Source organism: Columba livia, chromosome 3 (assembly GCF_036013475.1).
Source record: "Columba livia isolate bColLiv1 breed racing homer chromosome 3, bColLiv1.pat.W.v2, whole genome shotgun sequence".
Lineage (NCBI taxonomy): Eukaryota > Metazoa > Chordata > Aves > Columbiformes > Columbidae > Columba > Columba livia.
Window position 1 is genome coordinate 53564505 of NC_088604.1, and position 18036 is coordinate 53582540.

The 18036-nt window shown below is 35.4% G+C and overlaps 1 protein-coding gene across 8 annotated transcripts in view; it reads right to left on the reverse strand.

Moving 5' to 3' along the window:
* The window catches only part of TBC1D32 (TBC1 domain family member 32), a 78676-nt gene that overhangs the window by 22851 nt on the left and 37789 nt on the right, over nt 1-18036 (reverse strand). For all 8 annotated transcript variants that reach the window (XR_010471319.1, XM_065056764.1, XM_065056763.1 and 5 more), the window contains 4 exons: nt 12010-12132; nt 11057-11165; nt 10102-10195; nt 588-713 (listed from right to left, as the gene is read on the reverse strand). Coding sequence is in view for 7 of the 8 variants with exons in the window: in XM_065056764.1 (XP_064912836.1) it covers nt 588-713; nt 10102-10195; nt 11057-11165; nt 12010-12132 (452 nt within the window). In the remaining variant the exon portion in view is untranslated. The remainder of the gene's footprint in view (nt 1-587; nt 714-10101; nt 10196-11056; nt 11166-12009; nt 12133-18036) is intronic.

The following is an 18036-nucleotide window of genomic DNA, read 5'->3' on the forward strand; positions in this document are numbered from 1 at the left end:
TTTATCTGATATTACAAGAGAATTATTACATCTGATTTCTGATGATTTATGTCATATCGATGATCACTGGTTTTGTTAGGGCTGGTTTATTGTTTTAACTGATCTATACCAATGCTCCTGCATGAGCACACTCTTCACTAGAAAATACATATGAAAATGAAGAAAAATCTGAAGGAGTGGGTTCCTTGACGGCATAATTCTGAAAGTTTTTACTGAAATCACCCACTAATACAATTTCCTGTCAATGTCATTACTTGATCTCTGGGAAATGTCTGTTTTCTCTCAGGCTTTCTTTTCCATTTTCTCAGCACCTCAATAACGGACCCTTTAGAGATCTGAAACAAAGACTTACACTTGAGCCCTCTTTCTGTGTCAAATTTCACTGAAAACAGCCAACACAGAGGGATGATGGCCATAAAGGGAGAAATACAGGACATGAGGCATAAGGTCATTGAAATAGCTTTCATAATCAACACAAAATTCTTGACTACTTGCATAGATAATGTAATCTTTAATGAAACTTTAAAGAATGGTTGCTTAGTAGTGGTCTTCTGTTCGTTTGCTTTAACTCAGTAGGTCATACTCACTTGTTCCACTAATGATTTCTGGTCTGGCTTTCATGACTTTGCAGAAGAGTTTTCTACAAATTTCTGTCCAACCAGTTTGCTTCTCTGGACTTTTTAAGAGCAATAAGAGCTTATCAAGATCTTTATCTAGAAAAAAAAGGAAAAATTAGTGTTATTCTATAATTATAATATTGGCTCATTCTTTTTTCCTTTCCTTTTACTTCTCTCCTATTTTTTCTTTTTTCTTTCTTTTAAACTTACTATGTAAGTAATAAGAAGCTATTAGTTACAAAGTGCCACAGAGACAAGTAGATGAATTCAAAAACCAGAAAACATTTCAACAAAGAACAAGAAAAGTCAGATGCATCTGAGAGGTCTGTCACTGCCTGGCATTTCTGGCAGACCTCATACCTTAGCAAGAAAATACAAAATAAATATCCCTTATCCTCTGACAATTAAACTGGAGAAGCAGTCCTAAAGGTAACACTTAACACATTACTGAGGCACATTTTATAATTCGCCTAAAGGTATTACTCCCCATCCTGAAATGCTAAGAATTGGAAAGACATTTTTAAGAAAGTAGTTGAGTATTTCCATGTAATTTCACCACTCTGAGAATCTAAAATAGAAAAGATAGGAAAAGATCCTTCTCCAGATATCATTAGTTTAATAATAAAACCATGAGGTGGCAACACTATTTTGCAGAATAGGACATGAAGCATGGTAAGACGGTAACACAACGATGTTCCACAGAAAATTTCTGCTTCTTTCTGTAAGCAGGTTTCCTTCAGATGCTTCCACTCTGGACAGACATATAATAGTTTTGCTGATAATCCCCAGCATTTCCCAGCTTTAGCACAAGGACTTAAAACTGGGACAAAAGGTTACACTAAAAGTACACTTTTGCTGACAACAAAATGACACCTTGCAAGTTTTGTGTTACTATTTTGAGAAACTTAGAATTTTAAATCAAATTTTCTGAAAAATCCTGGTTCAGCCAACATGCTTCTACTCAGGGCCACAGACTCTTTGTTGGTTGTGTCAGAGATGGCAAGAATATAATTCAAGTATTTTCTAACTTCTGAATGTTTGACTTCTCACCTGAGCACTACTAAAACACAGTCTTTTGGTACAATTTTTATATACGAGGCACAAATATATCACATAACGTTTTTCATTATATGTTCAGCTTGCTTATAAAACAAATTTGTGGAACAATTTACTAAAAGCTTTTTAGAAAAGATTCCTTTTAAATGCAAAGAATTTCAAAGATTGATCCCTATTGTTACTTTTACCTTGTTATTAAACACACGTTCTCTCTTTACAATAGGGAGACATGCTTTCAAAATTAAAATTTTCATTGATGCAATGACAAAAGCACAGTATGTATGTTCTCTCTTGGCTAAAGCTGGTTTTTTTCCCTCCATTTTCTACTAAGTTAGAGGAAATTACACACACATTACCAGTTTTCTAGAATTAAATATCACGGGCTGAGGCAGTAAATTTCACAACTAGCTGATTCTTACAGAGGACTTGAAAACAGAAGAATCATAGCAACAAATGTAGAGCCAGCATGTGTAATCCAGGTTTTGAACAATATGATGTCTGTACATAAAGCCTTAACAATATTTTTTTTATTTAAAACTAACATCTTCTGTAACCAAAATGTCTATCTTGGAATTCACACTGAACAAGGACTATTTGCAAGTTACCACCACGCATGATGACACAGCACAGTGAAGGCAGCAGTTAAAAGAATGCATAGATATGCTCTGGCAAATCAAAAAGGAAATAATTTCTTCCCATACGCAAGATTTGTTTAAAAATGCTGACATATTGGGAAGGGCTGACTGTTCAAATTCTATTTTTCTGAAAGCAGAACAAATTTCAAGTTCAAATGCCGAGTCATTTTATAAAGTAATTTCATGTAAGATAAAACTGACCAAACTCAGTTTTCTAACAGAAAATCCTGACCCGACAAAATAGAAACAATCAATTAGACTGCCTCTCCTCAGAAAACCTCATTCCCAGGATACTTGACTGTGCTGTGAAACATTTCTGGTCGACTTCAGGGGAAAAATAAAGGTAATAAGGTAAATCCACTCAAGCTGTGCAAAATACCTTTGCTATAGGACCATGCAGTTCCCGTCATTATGAAAGGATTGTAGCCTACACCACTGCTACTAACTATGCACTAAGGTGATGAAAGTTCTTTATACCTTGCAAACAATCCTTTGTTCTGTTTCTATATTTTGGGGAAAAAACAAACAAACAAAACCACAATCAAACAACAAAAACAAATAAACAAACAACAAAAAAACCTTCATAGAAATTAATTCTATTATGAAAAAAGACTTCTGATTAAAGATTCAACAACAGTTTGAGCCAGTTTACAGCTATTTAAAATATCTCCTGTTACGTTTACTTCCTTAGAATACTTCAGTATTCACTTTCCAATAAAACTTAATTGTTTCCACAAACAAAACACTATTTTCTAATTATCTTATTCTTTTAAGATGATTATAGTATTTTCAACATTATTACAATCTTGTATAAAATTTATTTTAAGCTGGTCTGAAGACCTTAATGATTTATAAACAGTACATTGTATAACTGTCACTGGGATTTATTACATGATACACAGTACTTCAAAAAAAGCTTATTACAGTAACTTCATTATTATAATTAATAAGTATTCCAAATTAATTAACATCTAATTCCTTTGTCATCCTCAAATAACTAAATTCTCAGCATCTTTCCACATAACATGAACTGATGCTTAGAACCGCTTATGTGAGCACGAAAATTTAATGTGAAGAAGGATTTACTCTTACAGTATTATCAGTAGGATTTCTAGTTTTCTCTGCCCTTTTCTGCTGTTTCTATAACAGACGAAGGTTGAAGAAAATCTTAGAACTGCAAAGCAAGACTCCTCTACAAGTTAAATAGTTATTTTACTTCCCAAAGGATTGTGATAATTCAGTTTGGCAGATGAGGATCAGAGAGTACAAGCTGAGATTTAATCAGACAGTTTACTAGGCACCGGGATGAAATTTTGATTCCTCTGAAGAAAGTAAAACTACAAAAATATCCCCCAATAATTTCAAGAAAGTAACACTTCAAGAGCATGGCACATTCCTCTGCTGCTTCCTCCTGACTTCTTCATTTGTGATTGCTGAAATGCACACATGCTAATATCTAGCAGTGTCAATACATCCAAAATAATACTGTTTAAACATGTAACCTTTTATAATGCTAATTCATGCTCCAATAACAGGACATAAAGATGACACTACTACAGTATTTTCTGAAATTTAGCTAAAGACCATCAACTATGGTATTCACATTAAGGTTCCTCTGGAAAGCTAGTCTTTAACAAAAAGAACTAAAGTAGCCTCACAAATGTAGCAAATATAACTAATGCATGCATATGTATGCAAGTCTGCAAAAAGTTTAGACAAGAGACAAAATCTAAGAGTAAATACTCTCTGTAAAACATGAACTACCTACTTATCACAACTGCCAAGTCAACACTAAATTTCCATTTCTGACATCAGAATAGACACAGGCAACCTACTGAAAACAAGAACTCATTTTTATATAACTAATGGATATTTTTTTCCCTCAGTCAACAAGGACACAAGATTTCAGATCCTCAGATCGCTCACAGGAACTTTCAAACCCAAATTACAGATAAACAAGCTTGAGATCCATGCAACCAAGGTACTATAGCATAACCATGTATTCAGTATATCCATTACACACTGTAACTGGTATCATATTGTGGCAACTCAAAGTTTCTTATTTTCTTCCAGCTAGACCATTCACTTATCTTAACAGCTTGTCATTAGAGATGGACTATCACTTTCTCCAGCAGGTTATCACAGTACAAAAAACAAAGAGAACCTTCTGGGGCGGGGAGGTTGAATGAAAATTGCTTCCAAAAAAACTCATGATACCAAATAAAAGCCAGCTCACTTTCACAAGTTAGTAGGCAAATATAACTTGTCCAACAAGACTACCACATAAGCTGAACTCCAAGTACTACACAGTCCTGGGCTATGCGTACTACTTGTTACTGAGGATGGGCTTTCACACTATTGCCGGAGGTTTTCTAAGCACATATCAATGCAGAGAAATGTCCTCCTATTCTTTCTTCTCTTTTCACTGGTACATCACTAAATGGGTTCACTAGTTATCCTAGATTAATTTTTATCCTAGATTTTTTTTTTATTTTTTTCTGGAAGCAATGCCAGAACTGCTAAAGGAGGTGAAGGAAAGAAAAGGAGGGAGGGAGGGAAAAAAACAAAACTCACAGCAATAGAAAGAAAAGTGAGGAAGGAAATGAGTAAGACCTTCCTCTTCTGATGATAGTGAGCTTTTAAATATGCTTAACCATAACACAAAATCATACCTAAGACACCTTTACACCAATTCAATTAACCTGCTGCAATCCTGCCTTCTTTGACATTTGTGGTTAAATTTTGCTACCCCATTCCATTCTTTGTGCTAGCACTGGTTGCTTTGTGTAGCCTTGTCAAAAAGAAAAAAACCAAAACCACAACAAACCAACAAACAAACCAACCCACCAAACCAAAACCCCACGACCTTTACTACTTTATGAAAATATGGAACTACACTACAAACAACCTGCAGTTACCTCCATGTATGAAATCTGAACCACCACACCATAACTTTCTCCAAGTGTAAACTGATCCCATTCCCTAAAAATGCTAGTATATAGTTTTTCAAATAATTGTTCAGCTAGCTTTTGTGTCTAAAGTGGGTGAGACCTAGGAAAATTCCTGAATGTTCTAGAAAATGTTGGAAATGCCACAAGACCTTTCTCATCTAATTGTTTTGTGATAAGTGTTTTTCTATGACTAGGAAACTAAGATCTGTAAATCCATGTGTATCTTACAAAAAAAAAATCTAAATTTAGAGTTAATGAATAATCTGACTATATATTTGACTACTACACAAAAATCCATATAAGGACTGCTAGTTTCAGACAGATACTAAAAAACAAACAAAACACAAAAAAGAAACATGGAACCATGTCCACGTTCAAGTTAGAGTATAAAGCAAAGAACTCAGAGAACAGTGGCTGAGATAAAACACCAAAAGACTTTAAGAACATTTTCACAGAAGATTTTTGGTAGCAATTCTGAACTGTACGAGTCTGGAAGAGAGTAAGATTAATGAATGGTGGGGTGCCTATGGGTATGGAAATGCTAAGCAGTGAATGTGTCATTGCAGAACTATTACGGACACTTTCTTCAGTCACACTCATCACCAACTGTCACAGCTGCAGAGAAGGAAACAGATCTTCTGTGCAAACAGATGAGTTGATATTACCATTTAATGCAGTTCTAAAAGTTTAACTTCTAATAACCTACAGTGTAGGTAATATTACAAGTAAAAACCCCACCATTTTTTATAGTTATATCATGAATAACGAAGGACTATATCACTTTTTGAAAAACACTTAATAGTTCTTCCTGTTATCTTACTGAAATAATAATTGAACAATTAAGACAAAAGAAAAGCAACAGGGTATCTTGCTGCAGTGTAAACATGTGGAAATGGCATAATTAATTTCCACATGTAAATAATGATCCAAATAAATCACTTGAAGCTTCACTATAAATTATGTTTGACAGAAGTGAACCATTAATATACTGCTATACTATAGTTTTCAAACTCTAAATACCGGCTAAAATAATTAATACATATTAATACACAATCCAGCAAGTTTATTTTTCCATATATCCTTTCCTACAGACACATATACCATACTGGCAAATGCCTAACATCTGCAAAAACAGGGCAGATATTTGAAAAGAATGATGCAATACAGATTTTCCTCAAATACAAATATACTTTTTGGGTGAGTCTATCCATTCAAAGTGTCATGAAATGGAGGAATTACTCCACTAATCCAATGCAGCTACTAATTTTACCAGCATAAATTACAACAGCTTCACTTTTGACATAGTGAAGCAAAATATCCAGTTACCAGTGTTTGTGAGCACTACATCAGCACAAATAATAGCAAGAGTGTTAAAAAGAAAGTTTGCTAAGATGAAGCCTTTGGGCCTTGGTGCTGAGAAACACGTATTCTAGACACTCTGCAGAGTTAGCACTCCTCTGCATTTTCTTACAGCTAATTAGTACTTCCCCTTCCCCCCAAAAAATTTAACAACCAAAAAGGTGCCAGTACTGCATGTTTATCTCTGTTTTTAAAAAGAATGCAGAGAGGGAAGGAAAAAATATATATATATATTTCCTGAGTTTTCTTCATAAAAAATCTCAGTGTGAATAAGTCCTTTTCAGTGACCCCGCTTCATGCACTACTTTAAGGTTTATCTATCATTTCCATTATACTGGATACACAAGCTGTGTGAGATCTAGGGACGTGGAAATGAAGCTTTCTGTTCCCTGACCTCAGCAGAATCATAGAATCATTTTGGTTGGAAGAGACCTTTAAGATCATCGAGTCCAACCACAACCTAATTCTATCACAAAACCATGTTCCTAAGAGCCTCATCTATATGTCTTTTAAACACCACCATGGTGGTGTATATTAAAAACAAAACAAAACAAAAAAATCAACTCCAGTTATGTTCTTACAGCTGACATCATAATCATGGACACAGAACCAGTTTTCAAAGAAAGAAAGGTAAGCTTCTCTTCCAGTGTCTGTGTTGCCTCCATAATAAGAAAGGAGGTAAATAAGAGGTCAGGACAGACAGAATAAAACCTACAGTTACAGCCTTTTCAGACAAAGAAACTGCACATTCTTTAACAGTGCTAAGAATCTAGCAGTCTTAACTATTCATGTAATAGAAACACCCCAAAAAGAGGGGAATATACAGCACAAGTTACACAATGAAGCACTGCAGTATGAAATCTGAAGGCAGAGGGCTCTGGGGAACTGCAGAAGTACCATGCTGGCCTTCAGTCCCTGGGGGCAGGTGTGACAAAGCCACCCTGCATTCCCACTCATAACATGTACAAGTGTTTGCGCGGCTGCAGAACTGTTGCCATTCAGAATTCTGTGTGAAGCCTGTCTGTCTCTTTGCACTGAAGCAGAATTAAAATTTAAAAAGTACTTGCCTAAACTGTTTTAAAAACCTCTGAGCAAGTTGTGTAACTAAGACACAACATGAATTCTGAATATTCACAATAACACAGATGTTCTTAAAACCTCCGGTGATGATTTCATGACTTCCAGATGTACCCTACTAGATTTCTTTTTTTTATTTGATTTGTAAAAAATCTTTATTGCCAAGTAAGCCAACTATTCCTTTTTCTGCACAGGGACACAGAAAACAAACAATCTGCTCTCCTTACAACTCCTTTTAACATATTAAGAGACTTGCAAGACCTCTCTCATTTGGGCAGCCAGTTCTAATTATTTCAATCTATACTTGCATCTCACATTTCAAAGTCATGACCTGTAGCTGTGCTCTAGAACTCTTAAACATACCTGTTTTCCTCAGACTGCAGAGCCTATGCCAGAGGTACTCCACTCAAGGACTCACCACTTCCAACTGACAAAGATCATCTTCTGTTTTGCATAAAGCTAACTCACGGATCTTTCTCATACCTACATTTTTAAACTCTCTTGTAAAAGAGCAATCCTATCACTGCCACACTGTAGTGCTGAATTCAACTCAGATATTCCCCATCATCTACTCATGCTCTTGAGTTCTTTTTTTTCCTTAAACACTGGAAATAGCAATTTATGAATTTAATTATTTTCATTTTATCTACTTATTCTGATATTTTCTTTCAAAATAACTTCAGTCTGGCAAATCAGATACTTGCAGTTTCATAGAATAATTTTTTTTTGTTAATACTTACTGAAAATGAACACTTTCAGTGTTTTGCTTTCCTTTTTTTTTCAAACCACAAACACAAAATATTGGGTTTGACTATGAAATTAAATGTTCTGGTCACTTTTCAGTTATATAGTTTTTCACTTCAGCTACTGTAGTGACAGGGTTCATCCTGGGGGGATGGGGTTGTGGCCAGCCTGGCTAGAAGGTGAAGGCAGAGACAAAAGAGACAAAAGGAATCCTATAAGGAAGTACCAGCCAATGAGCAATCATTGACACACGTGTGCAGAGCACGTGGACAGTGCATGCAGCCAATCACGTTACTGCATAGCGCGTGCTTTAACCAATCATATTGTTGTAAGGCATGCGGACAGGGCAGCATAAAGCTAACTCGGTCAGACAATAAAGTTGAACTCTGTGAACATCATATTGGTGTGTCAGGTTCCGTCTCTCGCATGGAAAGCAACAAGTTACCTTTCGTATAAAAAATACATTTTCAAATAAAAATATTTCAATCCTTCAAACACATTTGCAAACTTTTGAAACTTCAGCAAATTTCCTGTTAGTCAAAAAGGTCTACCCTAGGTTTCCTAGATGGTTGTCATCCACAAAAGTCACAATTTCAATCTCCCTTCCATTATCCCACTTGTAATGATGAGCAACAGAATTGCTCTGAAGAAGAAAACAGAGAGGTTCTCCGGGATACAATAAAATATGCTTTTCCAGTCCAAGAGCAAGACTACCTGCCTCCTTGAAGACAAATTCAAAGTAAGCGGGCACCCAATTTATAGTGATTGGATTATTGACTAAAGAAATTTGTCTTGGGAAGCCTGGAACAATGTTAGTAAAGTTAAGATCCAGAAAATTCCCTTCTTATATGACTACACGGCCTTTCTTCTTGTCAGAGAAGGGAATCAGCCTTTCTTTTAGCTTCTGCTAGACATTTATAAACAGACTATTTGTATTCTACAGTTAATGTAGAATTGCTATTACTTCTGAAAACCTATATCTGCTAAGGAAGTTCACAAATACTTTCTAATAAATACATCTCAAGGATACGGTAAACATGAACAAATACAAAGAATGATTTATTTACTTTGAACCGTTAATCAGAATCTTTTACATTGTCTATGGAAACTAAAACCTTAGAAAGGTTTCTCTGTATGAATGAAAACTGCTTTGCCTAGATAGCTCTTCAAAGGATTCTTCAGTCTGCCCACATTCCAAATTGATGTTCAGTGTGGAAACCAACTATCCTAAACACTCTCTATTTCACACACCACCAAGCTTTGTAAACACCAGGATCTGAATCACCAAAGTAGCGTACAAAAAATGTGTAGCTTAGCCACACTGTCTTGCTTCAGTTACCAGAGAGATGATACAAATATATCTCATGAGTCACCCACCTGAGACGAGCCAAAAGGTTAATCTTGAAGTTTGCATAAGAATTAGATTACTAAATGGAGCTTTGCGGATTGACAGTTGCACAGAGACAGACAAGCAAAACCAAACCAACTTATTTAGCTACAAATGCAGCCAACAATTAAAAAATCCTTAATTTTTATGAGATTATGATCTGGTGGATGGGGCGTGGGGAGCGGGAAGGAAGGAAAAAAATGTTATAAAAATAATTAAAAAATCAACAAAGATGCTTGTTTGACATCTACACTGCTTGCGTGCTTTGTATGTACCTTGTCTGAATTTGGCTTTCCTAGGGATTTCTGCAAGATAGCACCTTGGCAAAGGGAATGATGAAAACATTGGCCAAATGTATGGATCATTGCCCTAGAAATAGGACCAGAGAGAAATTAATTTAGGAGAAGAATTAATAGCATTTGCTCAATTAACACACAGGTAAAGTTCCCAGAATTACTGTCTATGCACCAAAATTATGCTTGATACTACAATTTGTAATCGGATATTCCACAACTCAAAAAAAAAAAAAAAGTTAAAAGATACAAAATCCAAAAAGCGTTGAGCCAGAATTTTTCCTGGTACATACCACTGACAGTTTTGATTTTACAAATCTTTTTTTTTTTTTTTTCAAAAGGGAAAATGCTTTTTTTCTTAAATAATTTAAAAAAATTTTAAAACCCTGCAGTTCCAATTTTGTGCATTGATGTAGCTGTCTTTGCTGTGATGACAGTAATTTGCATTTCATCTTTATGTGACAGCCAGTGAGAAGTAGAACATTTATAGGAGCTGCTGAACAAACACAGTATTGTTAGAACACCAATGAAAGCTCCAGGTACTAGATACCGCAGATGAAAACCCAAGCATGGAAAGAAAATATCTAATAAAAGGAAGATATAACAAATGGAAAGCTAATAAAGAAAAGATAAAATATAAAAGTTAAAAAAATACAAATTTCACTTTTATAGTAGAAAAAGTAACATTAAAATGGAGCAATATAAACATTTCATTTGAAATTGATATGACCTAGGCATATCCCAACCCCCAGATAGCGGGAACAATAGATTTTTTCAGTGTGTCACTCCTAAAAATTTTAGCTTTTTATAAAGTTAAAGGTGAACTGCTACTTCTTAGTGTTAATTTATCTTCCACATGCTGAAATTTCAGCAAAAATGTTGAATTAATGGAGGTGGAAGTAACAGAAAGAGAAACTGTTAAACTTTAGATTCTAACCTCATCTAGTACTCTCGAAGGCAAAATCCTTTCCTGTGGTCCTCCAATTAGATTTATCCTTACAAGAACATGGTTCCTCTCCACTGATAGAGCATCAATTATAAAATCTCTGTAAAAACAAACAAATACCAAACCAAAAAACAAGTAGAAAACTCTGGAAGTTACTCATAACACACAGACAACATGCTGTCTGAAGTCACTGTGTAGTCCAAGGTACAAAACTTTTTAAAGGAATAAAAATCAGTTTTTATACACCAACTTTCTTACAACTTTTTCCTTCAAAAGGAAATAGTAGGTTTCATCCTCAAATGGTATGTAACGATCATTTGTATCTATTGAGATTTCAACCGCACTGTTTGATTTAAACCCTGTACTGGTCACATATGCTAAGAGAAAGGACAGAATGTCTGTGACTAAATGACTGCCCACTTCTGTCCCAAAAACACACTTTTCACTTTGAAAGGATGCATTGCGAAATTTTATTTAGAAGCCAGAAAAGGGAAGTCAGAGAAGCTGGACAATCCACTAAGTTATAAACAAATTGAAAACAAAACAAAACCCCAACAAAGTACTGATAATGCCTTTAATTCCTAAGCATCGAAAAAATAACTTCATTTTATATTGTATATATAACATAAAAATAATATAAACGGCATATTTGCATTCACAAATTTTGCACTCTTTTTTTTAAGAGGTAATTTAAGATTAATACAAGTAAAAATGCTTTTCTATTTCTTACACTTTTGAGGTGGACATGGGAGAAAGAAGAAGACTGTTGTAACGTTTCAGAATTTAAGATTGATGACAAACCTGCATCAAAGTAAACTTATGCACATTAGAAGCCAACACGAGTGAGAGCATTTGTATGTTTAAAGCCAATAACGTATTCGTGTATTTGTTCGCAGAAGAAAAGTTTGATAGTTAAAATAACATTTACATCAGTCACTTCTTACCCTGGTCCTTCTGAAGGTTCTGTGACATTTTCCTCCTGAGCAGTCAGTAAAACTTGTGACACCTTGTACTGAGTCTCCAAGAGTAAAAGGGTATTGAGCTCACAGCACAGCACATTTAACAACCTGCAGAAGGACACATCGAAATGATGGCACATCAGTCAGGAACCCAGTAATGTAGAATAAGACAAAGGCAAACATGTTTATGAGATCTCATAATGGAAAGAAAAAAAGCAAAACACAACAAACAAGAAACTTGAAGTGTCTGAAAAACAGCCGGACAGAACTGGGTCAGGGACACTCTTTTACATCCTTTTCAGCCACTCAAGTGGCACAGCCTTGAGCACACAGGGAACGCTTTCCAACAGATTTTTCACATACACTGTAGAATCAGAGAAAATACTCACTGGTGAGCTCAGTCTGCTTTCGAGTTTATATCACAGAATAACAAAGGTGACACAGACTTAAAAAGACATTCCATGTCAAATGTGAAGAAATTATACAATAACAGGTTCATAAGGCAACTCCAAACCAGGTTGTCCAAAAACACACTTTTCCTTTAGAAAACAGGTTTTTAAGCACTTCTATATAATCAAATTTAACACGGTTCAAAAGCAATAAAAGATTTAACATGTAACAAAAACAGCAAATGTCCTTTATTTTTTAATTTCAGAGAAACACAAAACAATGGTAAATGAAGTTAATAAACAAAACAGTACATGATGGCACATTACATACTATTTTCTTTTATAACTTCAGGGCAAATTAAGAGTGAAAGTAATCCAGTGTATTTCATTTAAATCTGATGTAGGGCAATCCAAGTCATATTACTTTTTTTTTCTCATAATATGACTAAATGTTCTTGTTGCTATTTTTATTCTCTGTTTTATCATAGTCATAAGCCACAATATAAATTAAGTCTGATCAACATTTTATTTTGTATTCATATAAGATTTGATGCAAATGAGAGAATATATATTGTTTGAAATTTGTAGTCTGTTAGTCACTGCTGATTTTCTTCCATGTAATTCTCAATATGTTTCTACTGACAATAGCAAAAATTTGCAAGCCATTCTCTTGATAATTTAACACCTCCAAATCCACCCAACTGTGGCCAAGAATTAAACAGTCTAAATGATAACATTTTTTCCTTTTTTGTTTGTTGCTTTTTTGATATAACTTGATCTGCTCAGTTTCAGACCTCTTCAACTTCTATTTATTTTACATTAACTATTTCCTGACATTGATTTATTCTCAGTACTTTCCTAAATCACAGAAGAAGAAATGACAGTTCAACTATGATCTTTTTTATTATTATATAGAAAAAAAAATCCACAAAAAGAGCACTGAAACCATTATGAAGATGAACCATTTCTTCTGTTAAGTATGATGACTAAATGGCAAAAGAACCTTTTTCCAGCAGTCAAAAACCACTTGGAAGAAGACTGATGGCTAAGAATGCACATAATATCTCATCTGGTACACAAGGCAGATCAAAAAAAGACAAACCACAAGCAAATAAAATTAGGTAGAAATGATAGTGGTAAGATAAATGACAAAACATACAAGATCTAACATGTGTAGCCTCTGCTGGGGCAATCAAATGAAATTTTCATCTACATGAAAAAATCCATTTAAAAATGCTATCACTGAAGTACGGATATTTGATTAAAAGTAATATTCCATTGCTTTACTTTTCAAAGTCATAAATTTACAGACTAGGGTGTGAAAACAAAAAACCCCACATTTTATAGTGTGTATATATGCGAGTGTGCTTGAATATGGCTGCGGAGTTTTTCTTCTTTGTTCGTATTTAACTGTGTTTGGAACAGAAGAACTGGATCAGATCACTCAGCTCAATACCCTCTCTATAAAGAGTACATGCTTCTGAAAAGGTATGAAACCTTGACAGATATAATACAATGAAATCAAAGAATATCTTTTTGAGATACATTGAAAAATTCTGTTTTTAAAGCAGAAGATAGAATTTCTAACCTAAATGTTGCTGAAAATTGGAAGATATGCTTTGATATGAGGTCTGGTACCCAAAAAGCAATAATCCCAGGCAACAGCAGAAGCTGGGGACTGAGCAGTTAGAAAGTAGTTTTGCAGACAAGGACCTGGTGGTCCTTGGTGGACAACAGGTTGAAAAGGTGACAGCAACATGCCCTCGAAAGCCAACAGCATCCTGGGCTGTGTGAGGAAGAGCAGTGCCAGAATGTCATGTACGGGAGGTGAACCCCTCTAGCACTACTGGTGAAGTCATACTTGAAGTGTTGAGTTCAGTTCTGGGCTCTCCAGTAATGACATAGATGCACTGAGGCAGGTTCAGCAAAAAGCCACAAAGATGGTTAAGGGCCTTGGGCCATTTGACATAAGGAAAGAAGCTGGGAGAGCTGGGACTGCTCTGCCTAGAGAAAGCTCAAAGGAGATCCTATCAATGTGTAGAAATACTGACAAGAGGATTTGAAGATTGAACCAGACTTTTCTCAGTGATACCCAGTGAAAGTACAAGAGGCAATGGGCATGAATTGAAACAGGATATTCCATTTCAAGATACTGGTGGTGAAACAGTGGAACAGGTTACCCAGAGATGTTGCAGAATCACCAGCCTTGAGGACATTATGAACTCGATTGGACACAGAGTAATGGTCTCTAGTTGAGTGCACTTTGAGCAGAGCAGTTGCACTACACAATCTTGAATCCCCCTTTCAATTCCAACTCTATAATTCTGTGAAAACTTGTAATAAGATATACCATGTTCCCAGGAACAAACTGCAATATAGATAAAATAAGTCATCTGAAGGCAATCTTTTACAGAACAGTAATTTTAAAGAAATTCAGAAAAATCAAAATACATATAATAGTTGTGAAAATACGGTAGCAATAAGTAATTTTGTTTCTGAATTCTGCATTTCCTGTACTATGTCATCCCTGTATTTCTTGGAGGGTGTTCCATGGATTCTCCCCATTCAACTATAATTTCACAACTAACACTTCACTGTAAAAAATTCTAGTCTGAAAGAAGGCATGCTAACTAGTATTTGAGTATCTGTGTAAACTGACCGACTCACTGGTTTGGTAAGTGGAATCATGATGACTTCTTTAATTACAGCAAAATACAGGGTCCTTCATGGGATATAAAACAGCTGCAAAATAATTCTAGCTGCTAGAAAAGCCCTGTTAATTTTACGTTGCCTCTCTAAAATTTTTCACTTGAAAATAATATAATTAAACCACCTATGAATTTCTCCGAGTTGCTAAAAACACCCATTATGAGGATAGCTTATTATCATATTTTTCAGTATTTTTTCTATGAGTTCCTTTTAAAAACACAAAATAATATGATGCTCCCTGTTGCTAAGCAGTGCTTGCATTGATAGCGAAAACACAGGTACATTATCAATATTATTCTAGTCATAAATCCAAAACGTAACACTATGTGAGCTGCTATGAAAAAAATTAACTCAATCCCAGCCAGTACATCATCCTAGCAAAAGAAGATGCAATGTCACGCAATAAGCAAAAGTCCAGCCACCCTAGGGAAAAAAAGAAACTGGCACATCCAAAATAAAATAACCTGCAGTCTCGGAAACAGATGGGTTGAGGCAGCATGCAACAGCTAACCAAACCTGAAATGCTTGCATCTATGCTGTCCATAAGGTGTTCCAGTGATGTGACCTCAAAATGGTGGACTAAACTGGTCTTCAGTACCAGGTTTTCTTCTGGCTTGCAGTTACTTCCTTTTATAGATACAGGCATGGATTATTCAGACCAGTGCACAATATCGAGCATGACACTTGTAGAGAGCTCAGCTATGGGACAAAGTAAGGTCTTTCCTCCTTTCCCAGGATTCAATATTAAAAACATAAGTGGGGGGGGGGGGGGGGGGGGGGGGAAACAACAAAACACCAAACCCACCCCTCAAAAAACAAAACAAAATCAAAACAGCAACAACAATGAAGCACAAAAAAAACCCCAACCAACCAAAAAAACAAGGACTGGAACCTTTTTGCAGCAGCAGAACCTCCTTCTTGCTAAATGAATATGTATACTAACAGCAAAACCCAAAGTAAAATTTTCATTAAATAATTCCAGTGTTGTCAGGATAGGGTACAGCCTCAAAATAGTTAACATCGGAGCCTTATATTACCAATTTGATTTATTCTTTATTATGCTTTGAATAACAGCCTGAGCTCTAATGAAATCACCGATCCAAACAGCAAGTGGCAATTACTATCAAGCATGCCACACAAAGCAGATGAAGGCAAATGGCTAACAGAAAAAAAACCCACAAGAAACCAAAAGCTACCTATTCAGCATTAGAACACGGGGCACTTGGAAGCTTCAGCCACACAAAGCCTTGCACGCTGCCCTTGCAGGCAGAACAAAGGGCATTAGTAATGAGCAGAGAGAACACACCTCTGCATGGGGTCTTTCTAAAGAACCAAAGCTTTTGATTGTCCCACTGAAGGCAATGCTCATAGCAGTTTTGAAAAACATGAGATCTTCTGGATATAGAGTATTTATCGATACCCTGTGTTACACCTCTGGTGCCTGGGGAACTCAAAGCTACTACCTCAGGGTACTCATGTTTCTCCCAGTAAGAAAACTTGGAGACCAATTTATTCCTTACAATCTTTTCCACATGAAAAGATTTTTTAAAAAAGCACCTAGTGCACTTCACCCGATGTACTTACAAATCACACGTAACATGATTGCTAAACAAAAATGCTTTTCATGAGCATCACTTGCCAGCCTAGAGGACTCAGAAGTGAAGCTGATTTTAAATTGCAGGAAACGAAGCATTTTAATTCCTCTCAGTGAAAAAAAAAAAAAGTGTGACACAATCGTATCACAGAATCTGCTGTTACTACTTCATTAGTTATACATTGTTTTAAATTAATAAACCTAACAAAATTCTATTAACATATAAACTAACAAAAAACTGAATTAATTAATATATAACTACATTACATGGAAGCCTGACAACATAATGCCGTTGCATATCCCCATCACTACGAATGTAGACTCCGTCCTCTTTTACCTTTGGATTATTAAACAAGGGTCAAAGTTTTACAGCACACGGGCACTTTCCAGTGATCGGTACTGCAGAAGTCTTTTCCCTCACACACATCAAGGAGGGAAAACATTCCTTTCTGAAGAACCATATATCACTTACCAACCATAAAACACACTTAAAATAATAGAAAATGGGTCTTTAATTAATTATTAACTTGGTCAATTCTCCTTATTTAGTTGAAAAGTGTTTGGCAGAAAATAACTGAAAGACTACATAGTCTTTCATGCTTTCATCATAAAAAGTCAAATCTGGTAGATTTGGAGGGAGAAATAAATACTGTCAGGATCAATTCCTCCCCTCTCTCACCATCCTCCTCCCTCCTCTCGAGAGGAGGAACCCTGCGAATACGGCTTTCTTCCATTCACAAAGACATAAGGATGTGATGAGAAGGGCTTCTTCAGTACATCCAGCCAACAGGACCATAAATGTTGTTGCACAATGTACCAGGCAGTCATTCAAATGCTAGTGATCAAAAGGATTCATCAGTGGCATTATACAATGGTGTTTATGGGCCATAACAGTGTGTTTAAAACAAAGATAGGAAAAGGAAGAAATACAGCCTTGTTGCCAGCTCTACACAGTAGATGGAAAAGAGAACATGCAACTTCATAGAAGAGACGCTTTTTTTAGAGAGGAAACTGATTTAAAAAAAAAAAAAAGGAAAAAAAAAGTTTAAAATTAAAAAAAACATCTTGCTTCAATTTAGAATGAAGGAGATTTTAAAGAATTATATATTAACATTTTCAAAAAGTTTCTGCTACTCATAATGCTTTTTAATAAAGGGAAAAAGAAGATAAATCTAAATATCATGTTGACCTAAGGAAAAAGGATGATCATGATTCTTAATTTCTACCTTTAGAAAACAAGAGAATAAAAGCACCTTCCATTGTGTTGCAATCATTAAAATCAAACATTCTCTTAATTAACAATACATGCAATGTAAGTAC